The 16173-nt window shown below is 42.2% G+C and overlaps 1 protein-coding gene across 2 annotated transcripts in view; it reads left to right on the forward strand.

The window, feature by feature from the left end:
* LRMDA (leucine rich melanocyte differentiation associated) overlaps window positions 1-16173 on the forward strand; it is a 1035628-nt gene that overhangs the window by 568342 nt on the left and 451113 nt on the right. The window contains exons 4-5 of one of the 2 annotated variants that reach the window (XR_013995024.1): window positions 5057-5196; window positions 14497-14680. Coding sequence is in view for 1 of the 2 variants with exons in the window: in XM_081075038.1 (XP_080931164.1) it covers window positions 5057-5196; window positions 14497-14659 (303 nt within the window). In the remaining variant the exon portion in view is untranslated. Of the gene's footprint in view, window positions 1-5056; window positions 5197-14496; window positions 15613-16173 lie in introns of those variants that run through there. The other variant, XM_081075038.1, reaches the window with a different exon arrangement.

Raw genomic sequence — 16173 nt, forward strand, 5'->3', positions numbered from 1 at the left:
CCATATAAAAACTTTTTTCCTAATTTTTCCTGCAAATTACCTTATAATTTCATTATATAATTAACGTTTATAATATTTTCTATGGGGAGAATGAAAGATAATTCTATCTAATTGATTTTTATTTTTAATACAAATTCTGACAATTAAGTTTGCGAACTTGCCACCCTGCGCTTACATTGGCAGCACTGTACAAACAGTTCCGTAAGGTTTCATAACCTTGTATATCAGTGTCTCACAGCTGTGTTCATGTCGACGTGTGGCAGTTCTTACTGAGTGGCGTTCATTATTGTTCTTGTATTTTTTTGTGTGCTGTTGTGAGAATGTCTGAGCTTGAATTAGAGCAATGAACAAATATTCATTTTCTTGTTAAACTTGGCAAGACTGGAAGTAAATCAGGGACATGATTAGTTCAAGTTTATGGGGATAATGCCATGAAGAAAATGGCAATGTACAGATGAATTAAACATTTTTCTGAGGGGAGAGAACACATCATTGATGAAGAGATCAGGGTGGCCAGTAACAAGAAGAACTGATGAAAACATTGCAAAAATTCATTGAATTGTGTGTGAAAATCATCGGCTGACTGTGAGAAGCATAGCAGACCAAGTAAACATCAATAGAGAAACAGGAAAATCTTAACTGAAAATCTTGGCATGAGAAAGGTGTGTGCAAAATTATCCCCGAAGGAGCTCACCGATGAAGAAAAGCAAAGGAGAGTTGAAGTTTGTTATAACCTTTTGGAGCAATAAGACGATGTTTTGGGCTGTGTTATCATTGGTGATGAAACATGGGTGTACCAACACGATCCTGAAACAAAACATCGAAGTACACAATGGAAGTCAGACAATTTTCCACAACCAAAAAAGTTCCGTCAGTCCAAATCAAGAGTCAAAACGATGTAGCTAACCATTTTGATATCAGAGGGGTTATTCATTATGAATTTGTTCCAACTGGACAGAACAGTTAACCAAGTTGACTATTTAGAAGTGCTGAAAAGGCTGTGTGAAAAACTTAGATGACCTGAACTTTTCGCCAACAATTCATGGCTCTTGCATCACGACAATGCACCAGCTCACACGGCACTGTCTGAGAGGGAGTTTTTAGCCAGTAAACAAATAACTGTATTGGAACACCCTCCCTACTCGCCTGATCTGGCCCCCAGTGATTTCTTTCTTTACCTGAAGATAATGGAAATATTGAAAGGAAGGTATTTTGATGACATTCAGGACATCAAGCTCTGATGTCAGCTTTGATGGTTATTCCAGGAAAAGAGTTCCAAAATTGCTTTGAAGGGTGGACTAAGCACTGACGTCAGTGCATAGCTTTCCAAGGAGAGTACTTCGAAGGTAACCTTAGTGATATTCAGCAATCAGGTATGTAGCACTTTTTTTAGGATGAATTCATGAACTTAATTGTCAGACCTCATAGTTTAGGGATGTTTCTTTCAGTTACACCACTTGTTATTGGTAATTTCACCACTAAATTATTGGTAAAATTTTTAGAATTATTAAATATTGAAAAGACACTCATTTCCTTTATATATGACTTCTTTTTTTTTCAGGATATTTCAAGTTATTTGTGTGTGTATGTGTGTGTACTCAACAACTTAATTTTAAATGTTCTTTGAATTGATAAACTCATTAAACATTTCATCATTAGTTTTATTGGTTCCCACATGTTGTGTCAGCATGGTGGGTGATAGGAATATTACAGAAGCCATTACTACTGGTCCTATTGTAATAACCAGACACAGAAATGACTATAAACCACACAAATATTTCCCACTGAATCTTAATTAAACGCCACTTCTTCACAAGTTTCTCTTAGGCAGGTTCCTAGGTTTCCACAGCCACTCTGACGTCACTCAGCTCAGGGAAATGTGATGGAAGATGTCCTAGTGACGAAAAACAGTGATCGATCTTAACCAACTGGGTTTTAAATAACCTACTTTTGCAAATTGTACAAAAATACGTGACCATGTGACACGATTACTAGGGCTTTTCTTGGGGCTCTGGAAGGGACCTGTACAAGCAAGGAGCCCTCACATACAAGCTTTATTAGCTCTGTGGTAAATTAACATCTGAAGATTCACTCAGATTAAACTGGGCCTACTTCCCTGGGTGGTGACATGCTGGGTTTCCCATCACTAATCACTAAATGTTGATAAATGAGAGGGAGTTTGGTTCAACTCAGTTGCCCAATATTTCCTCAACTTGAAAGTCTTGCCAGTTTTGAATTCCATTTCTTCATGTTCCCACCTTCACACAGTGGATTAAAAAAAAAAAATAGATGAAGGTTTAACGAGTTTGTCCCTAACAAGGAAATCGGTTTTGGTTAGACTTTTCTATCCATAGCAGAAAGGGCTTCCAGTAGGTTCTCTAGGGCCATTGTGTACATAAATAATTGGAATCTCCCCACATCAATATGTCAGCACCATTTTGACAGCCCACTCTCTTGCAGTCCCACAAAAGAAAGACTGTGCTGGCCAGCAGGAGTGATCATCTGGCTGTCCCCCGATAATCAGAGCCTGGCCATGAGGCTTCAGGACAACCCAATAGGACAACTCCTAGTGCTCCTTGGAGCATCTGATGAGTCCCATGTGTGGGGTGGAGGATTGGAGCAAACCCTGAAGGGAAGAAACGAGGACTGGGACTAAGGCACAAGCAAGTTCAAGTGCAGGCATGGGAGACCCACCTGGATGACACGGTTGGTCCCTGAGGTGACAACAGGGCTAAGTGCAGCACCAGCAGAGAGAGTAGTGGCAGGACCCTTTCTTCTATATTTAACGTAGCAATGACTGTGAAGCATGCAGAGATGGAACCTGCTGGAAAAGCCACATTTCCCCTGAAATTGTTCACTGTCATTTCAGTTGGTTTTATTTAAATGATTTTCTTAAGGAACGTGATGATTGAACTTTAAAAAGTAGTAAGCATGTTTTCTTCATTGATGAAGTGTATCAGTGTTTGACTGCTGACCACTCACTACACTTCCAACCTTTTCTGCTGGGATCTTTCTCTCTGGTCTTTTCCACGTTACCCCCTTCTCCTCATTCTCATTGCAGTGGTTCTTGGTGGTCATTCCTGGATGTTACTTGCTGAAGATTTGAAAGATTGATAACTTCAGTGTCCATTGTCTTGTCCTTGTTTAGGAAATGGGGGTGATGTTGGCCAATGGAAACCCACAGTGCATGAGTATGCTGGGACCCTCTTTTACCAGTTGTCCCTTCTTTGCTTGTGTTCTCCCTCTCAGTGTCTCTGTCTTGCTCCTCCCAGAGTCCAGTGCTTGTTCCTGCATATGATGGTGGCAGAGCATGTGTATGAAGAATGCTTGAAGGAATTTCCTTTAGAGAACATAAGATTTATGAAAGACATGTGAGGTTTCAACTACAGTGGTATCTCGGTTTTCGAACGTAATCCATTCCGGAAGACCATTCGAGTTCTGAAACGTTCGAAAACAGCCGAAAGCTAGGATTCAAGATCTTGCACTCAGCGGAAGCCACGTGAAATGTTTGACTTCCAAGGTGTGTTCGAAAACTGAAGCATTTACTTCGGGGTTTACCGCATTCATAAACCGAAATGTTCAATGGAGACGTTCAAAAACCGAGGTACTACTGTATCTGAAGAGTCATCACGAGGAAGAGAAGAATGCCTTATTTTTTTGTGACTTATTTTTTTGTGACTTATTTTTGTGCTAGCCTTTATACCTTGGGTCAGTGGCTAGAGATAGAATGGGCTACCTTGTGGTGACCCCTTGGCAGATATGTTAGGAACTGGATTCAGACATTGGTTGGATTCGGAGTTCATTCTTCCCCGACGAGTTGAAAGGAAGAACGAGAAAAACTTGAATAACATCCCATGGTGAGATAACCTCCTGAGAGAGTAAGGGCAGCTCTTCTCTGTGATTTTTATCTTCTACGTCCAAGTGTACCTCACTCCTGGAAACTACCCCATGTCTTTGACTCATGTGCTGCTTTCACCCCTATATCTTTAGCCCCTATATGCTCTGCTATCATTCCCTGTCACAGACGCCCTTCTCTCTGCTGATGTTGGCTAACTCCTCTCATCCACAGGCTCCTAGTATCCATGGCCGCTCTTATGGCCTGTCCAATCATCACCTTGCCTAGGGCTCAGCTTACCTGTATGTGGCTCAAGCCAGGGAATGATATGTGGACTAGTCCTTCCCAGTGCCTGTGATTCCCTGAGTCTATCGCTCTTCCTCATTTGGTTTGGGGGAGTCTCAGTGTTTGCCTTCACTGGACAGTGGATCCCACTAAGGGGATGATGGGTCATGAGATAATTTCATCACCATGACCCTACTTGGTCTTTCCCATTTTTTCCTTCAGAGGATATCAGATTCACAACAGAGTCTCAGGAAATGCATTTTGACCTGCCTGGCTTGACTAAACTTGTCCTAATTTACTCTTTTCCTCCTAGCTTTGTTCTCCTCCCTCCACCCCGCAATACAATGCTTTCTTGCCACCAGTGAAGCCATTGAGCAATGCTTAGCTCCACTACAGGCTCTCAGCTCATAAGGGGATGGCTAATTTCTTTTTGTGTTCATGCCATTCCTGTATGTTTTAATGATAAATTACCCCTTAAAGGAGAAATGATCTATTTTTAATGAAGCCTTTGGAAATAATGTCTTGCTTTCATTACGAGAAAAAAAATAAATTTTGTGGATTTGCATATTGTAAAATATTTTACTACATGGAAACTACCCTTCATCATTTAAGACACACACACACAAAGAAAAAAACACAGAACTATAGAGAAAAGAAAAGTGTGACAAAACAATTAAGTTCATTCATTCTCTCTCAAGTAATCTGAACTTAGCCTTCTTTACCTGTCCAGAGAAAAGATAGTTTGTGTACCCAACAGTAGGAGTGAAAAACTAGCCATGTCAGAGACCCACAGCTAAGTTGATTTCAACCCTCACCCACATCGTCTTACGGGAGCAGCCGAGACTCATCAGTTGCTAGGCTTCCCCTGTCAGTTATGGTCTATTCTTCTTGCCAAGTCTTTTGTCTTCCTGGACCAAGATCCTTAACCTTTGTCACATCACTGACTTGGAGTGTCTGCTTGATCACCTGGCAGAAGTGACGCCAGCTCTGGAGTACCTCAGCCTGCTGGGTAATGTGGCGTGTCCCAATGAACTAGTCAGCCTGGAAAAGGATGAGGAAGACTACAAGAGATACAGGTGAGTATCCAGGGGTTTGAACATGGTGAGAGACAGGAAAAAGTAGCATCTTTGGGGGGATAATATACTATTTGGTGCATACTAGATATTTGGTAAATATCAGTGGACTCCTCATAATAATGTTAAACTTTCACCTTTGGGTAACCTGTAGCCATTGTTTCCATTTGTTGAGGTCACAGGAGTCAAGAAACATGAAGAGGTTTTGGGTGGTCTAGGTCAGGGGTTGACAAACATTTTGTAAAGGGCTGGGTAATATTTTACGCTTTGAAAGTCATATGGTCTCTGTTATAACTATTCAGATCTGCTGTTATAGTGCAGAAGCAGCCATAAACAATCAGTAAATGAACTGGAAGGGCTAGGTTCCAATAAAAATTTATTTTTAAAAAACAGGCAGCAGGCCAGATTTGACCCCTGGGCTATATTTTGTTGACCCCTGCTCTTCCTGTGGTCTGCCTCAAAGTCACTTTTGGGAGAGAAAGTGCTTCCCACCAAAGTTTAGGGAGCTTCTATACAATCCCAAGAGGAAGTCCCAAAGACTGATAACTTTGTTCCACAAGGCTATTTCAATGACCACCAGCGGGTACTTTGACAGGCTCCCAGTAGAAATGCTTTTCTTTCTTCTCTCCATTTCTGAACTATCTGCTTTGAAACATCTGATCCAAATTCACCTCTATTAGGGAGTCTCTTGACCCATTTTACTAAACTTGCTTGATTGTCCTTCTTCATTTTTAATTCTGTATGCTCTCATTCTCGATTGTTGTTTGGTAAATGTTTTTAATGATGTTTTCATAAGTGTCGCCCCTCCATTATGATATATGCTCTCATTAAAACCCCCCTTGAATCAATGTGGGGAGGAGGAAGGGAGGAAGGAAGGAAAGATAAGGCAAGTAAAGCTACTGTAAGATAAATTTGGAAGGATTGGGGAAAGAAGATAATGGTATGAGAGGAAGAATTTGTTCTATTGTGATTCATATGAAAATTTTTGGTGACCCATGAAGACATATAGTTGGGGGCATTCATTTTGTATAAATACAAATCTGTAAGAAATGCTAGCCTATTCAAAGCTATTAAATTTTGTATGTTTTAAAAAATACACGCACGTCAGTATAAATAAGGTTAAAGCAAAAATTTAGTTATATTTCTTATCTAGGAAGAATTTATACCTTTAACTGCATTTTCTAGGTTACTTGATGGCTTAATCTTAGAATAAAGCTCTAACCCTACTTATAAGAAAGTATTAAATCTTTCTCCATCATGAAGATTTTCATTTGGGATGTCATACTGCTGATTTGAATGGCGTTCTATTAGGAGAACTATGGTGACTGTCCAGCAAGTGAATAATTACAAATTTCTAAATCAAACATTGAAGTTGCTTAATCACTTAGAACTTAATTTGCCCTTTAACACTCTTATGAACTTTGAAGCATTTAACAGACTGATTTCAGGTATGAAGGAATCACTTAAAACGTATTTTATCTTCTTGCAGCAACTTATTTATAAGATATGTCTTGGAAAGTTCAAGCAAATCCGAGCAAATTCTCTCAGTCAATATTTTTAGTAATCTAAGTATTGTTTGGGAAATTCTCATTTTTTCTGACTTTCTTTTTTTTTTTTAGATTTCTGTGTTTAATTTGTTGAAATAGCCATGTATAGTGTACACGTGTATATGCACACACATTCACACATCTACTCATTCATTCATTCATTCATGATTCTATATGTGGATTGAACTGTAGGCACATTTTGTTTCCTAGAATGAGAGAAGTAGAGTAAGGAAAGTTTCCAATTCCACCTCATTTTATTTAGTCTTAAATAGAGGGCTTTATGAGGTTGTAAAAGGAAAAGAAAAGCTAACACTATTATTACTGTGACTGGTCACATTGGCAAAAATACAAAGACCAAGGTATAAGGGGTCAAATCAGATGATCTGATGTGGAGTCCAGTTTGCCAGTGGGACCTTTAAAATGGGGGTGGGGCAGGGAAGCAGCCTAGATCAGTGACCTTTAACCAAGGCTATACTTCTGAATCATCCAAATCATTTTGATTCACTTAGTGGCAAATGCAACAAAACATTCAGTAGGTGATTCTGATGCCTAATCAAGAACTATTGGGCTATGTAGTAGTATTTAAAATCTCTGTTCGTGGAGATCCTCGGCTCCCAAGCAGTTACAGTTCTTCCTTTACTATCTCATACCATTTTATCTTGTATATTTCTCTCACAACGTCATATATTTCACCATCCAGAGAATGGCTTCCAATAGGTAAGAGCCTCATCTTCTTGCCCTTTGAAGCCTCACTAATACCTAAAGTAGTGCTGAGCATGGAAGAGGGGCTTGGCAACTTTTCGAACTGACTTGAAATGACCCTTCCTCTCAGGTGCTGAGTAATTATTGTAGGGAGATTCAGGGCCCTCTGGGCACCTCCGATGCCCGTTGCCTATTTGGAATCAGAACCATTTGGATGTTGAACAAGAGACTCACCTTCAGACTCAATCCAAGTCCTGGTTTGGGGGGCATGATTCTTTAGGAAGGGCTTAGTTCTAGGTGAGTGATGCATTTCATGGGGTGGTTTGGGCACCCTCCAAGCCTGTGCTCCTCATTCTAGATCTGTTCCCCTGGAAGATGTTGTAGGACGAGGCTGGGAAGACTGTTAGTTGCACATATGGCAAAGTTACCATGAGGAGCTGGCTTCTAGAGGCTGTGTATAGCCTAAATCAAATCTATTAAAAATTATAGAAAATCCAGAAGTTGCCCACCATGATGGCAAGGTGACCACACTCTGAGAGAAACAGGAACTAAGATTGGTGGGAACATTAGGTACGTGCTCATCTAGTCACACGTTCAGTGTACAACATCTGATTGTTGAGTGGAATAGTAGGCCCATTCTCTAGTCATTCTAAGTTTTTTATTTATTTTACTTTTTATTTCTGGTTTGACAAGCACTCTCATACTTGCATTTGGATGAGATAAATGTGTGTGTGCTGTAATTCTGTTGCATGGTCTGTAAGCAGCCCTGCTTTTTGTTCATCCTGGAGTTTGTGCTTCATTTGACCCTGAGAAATTTTAAGATTTCATACTAAGACTTTTGAACTTAGAGTTCCTTTTGGCATTTTGGTTTCTATAAAGCAATGCAGTCACCTTTTTTCTTTTTCATCTTGGTAAACTATTTTCCTGTCTCTTTATCCACAAAGCGTGAGGTCTGCCTTCCTTCTAGCTGTTATCCAGAGCCTAATACTAGGGCCACTATGTAAATTTATGTGACATTTTCACTAGAAAATTGCTTAAAAAGTGAATGATATTTCTATGGTTTACTGTTTTTCACTTTAAGTACGTTTTCTGACAATATGTCTCCTATTAATCATTTAAGCGATAGTAGGAGCCTTAAAGGAGTGTATTCAGAAGCAAGAACCCATGGCTCATTTAATGCTGTCTAAAAAAAATTTCTTATTGATTGGCATCCTCCGTGGTTATGTGATGTAATATTTATAATATGTCACCTAGCCATACATCAAAACAAGTATGTCTGTCATTTCATTTCCATGGGAGATGTTGACTTCAGAGAGGTCTCCCCAGTGTTAGGTCACGTTGTGGCCAACCACTGGACCAGAAATGGGAAGTGACTAGATTTATGGACTTATTGGAAATGGCTTCACAGATGCTTTGGTGTCTGCAGATCCTTTTCTCCCCTCCCTCCACATCACCCCTTTTCCTTCCTCACTTACTCTCGCTACATCAGGTTGGATTTTCTTGGCATTCATTCCCACAGTAAAACAGGCTCATTAATTCTGTATGCAAGCATGCACATACTACCAAGTTGTCAAGCAGTGGCCTGGGCCTGCTGGGGCAGGAGCAAAACCATGCCTGGAGTTTCTCTTTGCCATTCATCATAGATCATGCCTGAGAACTGTCCATTGCCATGTTATTATAGGAGCTTAAACATGCCCGTACTTTGCTGTATGTACATACTGTGCTGCTATTTTGGGATGAATGTTGAATGGAGGTGAATGTGATAACCAGCAGCCTTTGAGATTTGAGCAGGAAGAGAGAGTGGGTGAGGCAGAGCTTGGCCTGGGAGACCACCATCATTCTGAGAAACCACGTGGGGCCTCCTGTGGAATTCAGCACTGGCCAAAAAATGAATCAAGTTTGGGAAACTTGGATGCCAAGAATGGTCTATTCCTTGCTGTCCTTTGCAAACATTTTCTTTCTTCTGACTGCAGGAAAGAAAGGAGAGTGAAGGGCAACAGTACACAAGTGCTGGACCTCAGCTGTCAAATAAGGAAATTGGTCTCATGATCTCTCAGTTCTACTTCTGTCACTAGACCCTTGTGTGTCATTCGTTCTTTCCTGCCACTGCCTCTCCTTCCTTCCTCCTTCCCAGTAGTTCCCTCTGTATTTCTCACCACTTTAAATTATTTAAAATGTGGCACCTTTCCTTTGTTCCCTCTCAGGGAGCAGCCCTGGGGCCTGCCCAGTGTCTGTAGCACTCAGCCAAAGGGAAGGAGGGAGGGACCCTCCGCCGTCTGTTGGCCATTCTGGGCTACCACCATTTCCCAGCCAAATAGGAGCTGTAAAACTTGTGGCTTACATAACCCAGCTAGCATTCTCCAGCTAATCTACAGTCTGGGCTTTGAAGATCACAAGAAAGCAAAGGTCACAACCCAGAGATCAAAGTGACAGAAGCCCACAGAGTAATTGCTGGTTACCCTCTGTAGAGGGCCTTGGTCTGTCCTGTGGGTGTATTGTTTGCATGGAGACTTCAAACATACTGCCGGTGAACTGGGAGGAAAATCAGCTGGCCTTTGCCAGTTGTCAGACATTCATTAATGCTGGAGGTGAGCTCACCTCGGCTCATTAGAGCTGAGATCATTGTCATCTCTCTAAGCATCTGGAGTTATTCCACTCACACTGTTTGTTCATTACTCTTTGGTCTTTATTGACTTTTTTTCTCACAGTCCTCTTTTACCTGGAGGTGGGAGGGGGTGGTTATATAAGGAAATTGGAGCAATAAGAAAGAATAAGAAAGGAGGCTATGGATGTATTTATTGTAAATTAGCTTTGAGACATAGAATTCAAGCAAGCTGAAGCTTAAGACAGGCTTAGACATCCTTCAGCCCGTTCTCTTCATTGCACAGATGGAGAAACTAAGGCTTGGGAAGATGTTAGAGACTGAGCCAAGATCTCACAGCAAGATAATCTCAGAGCCTGGGCTCTTGCCTCTGACTTGTTAGTCCAAAGTCTTTTGTTGTGGAGACCTCCCCTATTTTTAAATTTTCTTTCCCACACTGTAAAGCTCTGTCTCTTAAATAAACTTGTTTAAGCCATTGCTAACTTTTTTAAATTAGTCAGACACGTTTAGCTGTTGATCAGTGCTTTTGATCAGCATGAGTTAACCAATGTCACCGAACAGCGTTGATGTAATCCAATCAAAAGCAAAGAAGCTTGATATTGTGTTGGCATGTTCCCTCTGTTCTGTTAAGTTTTGTAAAAGATTGAAAACAGTTCATGGATTACCCATTGCCTCCTCCAGGGGAACCCCGTAGGGCATCAGTCGCTTATTCTGTCTCTCCCCTGTCCCCAGGCATGGGAGCGAGTAGGCAGCAAGAACTGATGGGAAGAAGCATAGAATGCCATAAATGGAAGGAAGTAGGAAAAAACTCCAGTGACCCTATATCCAATTCTCTCAGAATCTAGAAACTTGGTATTTCTTGAGAAGGGTCCCTCAGAGAAAGAAACAGGGCAGCCAACCCCAGGAGGAGACAACAGAAATTCATCTTGGTATTTTTGTTGTGTGATGTTTTGGGGGAGCAGCCAGCTCCCCTCGAGTAGCAGTTGTGGGCAGGAGGGAAGAACATACTCCTTCGCCTTTGAAGCCTAGATGACAAATGCTGGAGCTTTGGGATTTGGGCAGAGAAAATTGATTTTGGAGCAAAAATTCAAACAGAAAAGCCTTTCTGCTGTTCCTTTTCTCCCCCTACCAGTTTTAGTTGTCTCCTTAGACCTGTCCTTTAAAAAAATGGAGCAGGGATTCAATATGAAAAGAGAGAGAACTTGAAAAGCTCTGTGTGCAGGGGATTCAATATAAAAAGAGAGAGAACCTTTAGAGAATCTGTTTGCAGACAGAGACAAATAGGTTTTCAAACACCGTCCCAGGACCCCTGATCTCTGCATAACCTCACCTTCCCTATCCCAGCCCCTGACTTCCAATCCCAGGCCCTGGGACTTCTGCCCAGCCACCTTGGAAGGTCAGGAAAATTGGAGTTGCCCTCTGGAGCTAGGGACGAGACTTAGAACTTAGATGGATCTCTTTTCATTAAGCAGTGTCCTGGCTTAACAAGCAGTTTTATAAATCTGAAGCTGTCTCCGGGTGTCGCAGGATTTATAGACGGGGATTTCTGCCATAAAGTGGTTTATGATGGCTGCCTTCTGTGTTATTAGTAGCTGTCTCTTCCTTCAACCATTGCTGTTTGATAATAGCCTTAAAACACCCAGAATTACTTACCTGCAAGCCCCATTCCCGATAGCCCCTGTTGACAGTCTGAATAAGTTTACTGCCCTTTTGTTGTACTTTACCTTCAAAACAAACTGATTGAACCATCAATAGCTTGTGGAAGCTGACAGAGGCATGTCATGTGGACTAGCCCTTGTGATTGCAGTTTATCTGGGGGAGTTAACCTTCCCGCATTGTTAACTGAAATGTTTTATGTACTATGCAACTTTAGGATACGGCTGTGATAACCTCAGTAACTAAGTAATACATCACGGTAAAGAGATTTTGGTGCAACAAATAACCTTGGATTAAATTTACAAGGGTTGAATTGATATTGTAAAAGCCTTCATTCTGTGGCTTCGGGAATCCTCTCTTGTATTTTTATGGCAAACTTGTATTATACTCAGGATTGAAGCTGCAGCTTTTGACACCCTGACATGACCTAGAACAAAGGGAAATAGATCTTCCGAGACCGGGATGGGACAGGCAAGCAGAAAGCCCACTGACTTATCACTTGGCAGTCCTGTGGGGAGCCAGTTCCACATCACCGTGGGGCAGGAAGATCTGGTAGATGTGGGCACCGTCTGGACTCTGTGCCACAGGGCACACCATTAGCGGAATCCAGGAGGAGACTCTGCCGCCGTCCAACCTCATCATTCCCAAGCTGCTATTACTTCTCGTGGTGTTATTTTCACTGGGACAGTGGTTCTCAGCAGAACTGGCAGCATCAGCCTCACCTGGGAATTTATTAGAAACGTCAACTGCAGGCCCTACTGCCACCTGTGTTTCAGTAAGCCCTCCAGAGGGTGCTGACGCCCAGTCCAGTTTGAGAACCACTGGGCTGGTATACAAGCTCCCTGAGAGCAGGGTCCTTGACTGCTTTGTGGATCACCTATTCTCAGCACCTGGCACAGTTCCTGGCTCGTGGCAGCTGTGCAATGATTACTTGTTGGGCGAGTGAACATAGGAGTGAATAAAAGAAAATACCTCTCTAAGGGAGGAGCTTCGGACCCTGGGCGGAGTCTCAGACCCAATAATTTGGGGCAAGCTTTCCCAGTGCCCCTCAAATCTCTCTAAGCAGCAACCACCTGGAGACCTCAGGATGAGAATCAAGTCACCCCAGTTTCAGGGCGACTGGCAACCTATTTCAAGGGCTGTTTCTTTGATGGTGTAAGAAGAGTGCTCTGAAAAACAGCAGCTCGTCACCCCAATAAATTAAAAAAAAAAGAGATACAACATTGCGTGAAAATAATTATGATCCTAATTAAAATAAAAATTGATAGAAAGGGTAACCTCAGCATTAGCAATATTATCTGATTACAGAATTATCAATTTCAAAAAATAAAGAAAAACAGCACCTCTTTGTCATCTAAAATTTTTTAACTAGCTTAAAAGCCAGCACACCTCTCTCTCTCTCTCTCTCTCTCTCTCTCTCTCTCTCTCTCTCTCTCTCTCTCTCTCTCCCTCCCTCTCCTTCTCCCTCTCCCTCTCCCTCTCCCCCTTCTTCCCTCCCTCCCTCCCTCCTTCCCTCCCTCCCTCCCTCCTTCCTTTGATTTCAGGGCTGTAATCCAAACTGGGGCGAAATGACAACGTGCTGTCTGTTGTCATCATGGTTCCTGCCAGCCCTGTGAAGACATCTTTCATTCCATTATTAAACATTGGCTGATTTTCTAATACTGATGTTTTCTTCACCTGAATATTCATCTTTTCCCACCCTACACTTAGTGAGTGTCTTTACTCCTTTGAGCGTCACTCCTGACATATTGTTTCCATCTGTACATGTCTTTTTTGAAAGACTCTGTTGTCATCAAGACTTTGCTGCTACAGCAGAAGATGGAAGTTTTCTCTGACATTGGCTGAGGCCAGTGGGAGTTCTATTGGAGGACAGAAAGGTCATTTGGGCCCCTCATGGAATTTTTCTGATTTGGGGTAAGATTAGGGGACATTTGGAGAGGGAACGGAGAGGCTCAGGGAGAAATAGGAAAGAAGGTAATAGATTGAAGCCAGGGAGGAAGCAGGAAGTAGTCAAATTTCTAGGATTTCAGATGTTGGGGTGCACAGTTCTGGGGAGGAAAAGTATACACCTCCATAGAATTTTAGAGTGTTTTGACTTTAAAAATGAGTAATATAAAAGTTATCACTAGAGGCCTCTAAGTTGTTGTCTCTGGCATTTGAGTGATCAGCTACGTCTTTTACCTGGACAAGCATATGGCCACCTTATGAATGTGGGAGCTGGCCTTGGAACCCAAGGCCCCACTGAGACAGCAGGCACACTGCCTACCCCAAGGAACATTTGCACTGAGAGTAAGTTAAGTGCTTGGCGTTACTTTAGGGTTTGGTTCTCTGAAGCCTACCTGAGACATCCTGTTCTCCCTCACGCTTGTCTAGCCTTTGGTTTTTAGTCATTCAATGAGTAATATCAGGTCCCTTTCTCTGTGCTCCCTAAACTACTGTATAATCTTAATCCTGGAACTTAGCTATGCTGATTTCCATCATCCCCATTACACTAAAAACTCCTTTAAGTGTACGGACCATGTTGCAATCACTGCTGTATACCTAGGGCCCAACATATAGTAGGCACTCAAGAAATATTGTGCAACAGAAATGCACTGATACTTTATTGAGTTAATTCTAATGCTCCTTTCCAAGAGGGCATGAGTGTGAGCAAAAACAAAGGGTGTCCCTGCCTTCAAAAAGCTTATAGTTGAGGTGAAGACATCAACTGAACTAAATTCTTGAGTATCAAGTTGTGTGGATCTTTGAGGGGGTCACCCCAACCTCCCTTAATTGTCTCTGCCTGTTCCTTTTCAGGTGCTTTGTTCTACACAAGTTGCCCAATTTAAAGTTTTTGGATGCGCGGAAAGTTACCAGACAAGAACGAGAGGAAGCTTTGGTCCGAGGGGCGTTCATGAAGGTAGTGAAGCCCAAGGTAAGCTGCCTACTCCGTGATCTCACATCACTGGTTATTCTTTGAGCAGGGACGATGTCTGCCTATGTGTTGAGAATGCAGGAGGCATCTTACATGAGGGTTTCATCCATGGATACATTGTGAGCCAGACCGGAAGTTGGACGAGGTATATATTGGGTCTTCCTATGACCCAGTCTAAGGGGACCTTATTCGTAAGGTGATTTCACCCAGGTGGCTCTTTTACCAATAAAGGAACACCATAGGCAGCCCAGTGGTGATGTTCCTGGGATGTATTTTAAGCCTCTTTCTTAAAGCTGGTTCATTTACATGGTGGGGCCTCTCTAGATTTGGAGCTGAGAAAGAAGAGGAAAGCATCGAGCATTTACTATTTCTCAGGTGTGTATGATTCCTCTAATACCTCAGAGGGGGCCCTTCTTTCTGGGGCCCAAAGGGAAGCAAGGGAAGAGAGATTTTCTTCAGTCCACAGATGAGAGCTCAGCAGCTCTCAGAGACATCGCTAGTGGGAAGGCAACTTTTTGTGACAATGTGACTTGGGACTGGTGAGTGCTCTCTCTATGTAGCTCTCTAGAGTTCATGGCATGATGTTTACTGACCTTTCCTTTACCAGCTGAGTCTGCTCTGAGGCCATGGACATGACTGGGGTGTCATCTTAATGCTAGCATTGATGAGGCATGGGGACCTGGCTTTGGGCCTTGGATTCAGACAGAAGATTTTCAAAGACATGAAGGACTATCTTATTGGAAGGAATAGGGATCCTTCAGTGAAGCCTAAGACTGGGCAATGAATTACTGACCCTTGGTGACCCCTTTGGAGGTCCATCACTGCCCTGGGGCCCTGTGGACCTACAGAGTCATTTCCTGTGGGATCCTAGCTTGTGTGTGTTGAAAACATTGGCCCAGGAATCCTAGAGGTCTAGTTTGTCCTCATTTATTGATTTAGAATGCTCTGCACATGCATTGAAAATGATTAAGAGGGAAAGAGGAAAAACACACAGAACCAAAACAGAAAAAGAAAACCTCTTCCATCAAGTTGCTCAGCTGGCAGCAGACCTCAGGCCACTTTCTTTCCCTCAATCCACAAGGTGCAACTTATTTCCCATTATGCTGAATACAATTGCTAACAGTTGTGGAAATATGTGATATGGAGGGTATAATGCTGGCAGATAAATGTATTGTGACCTGTTTCAGCATGTGGGAAATTAATGAAGTGATTTGTTTCATAGCTATTAAAGTGTTAACAGTTTTCCTTATTGAGGCAGATTTGCCCTATTGCTCATGGCTGCCTTTAGTTATTTCAGCTTTTGTAATTTTGTCCAAATGAAATAATTTATTTCATGGCCTCCTATTTTTGTTGTTGTTGTTGATAAAAGATTCCAGAGACAGCTGCGTCAGCAAACCAGACAAAGTAGAGCAAACCAAGTGTTTATAATACCTTGGGTTCCTGTTCATCCTCCCTCTTCCACCTTCATGTGCATAGCCACTTCATATCCTACATCAGTGTCTCTCCGGCGGTCATTGTCTTTGACACGGGCCCTTCTGCGTTGTCACTGGAGATCTGAA

Source organism: Rhinolophus hipposideros (genome assembly GCF_964194185.1).
Source record: "Rhinolophus hipposideros genome assembly, chromosome: 15".
In the NCBI taxonomy this organism is placed as follows: Eukaryota; Metazoa; Chordata; class Mammalia; order Chiroptera; family Rhinolophidae; genus Rhinolophus; species Rhinolophus hipposideros.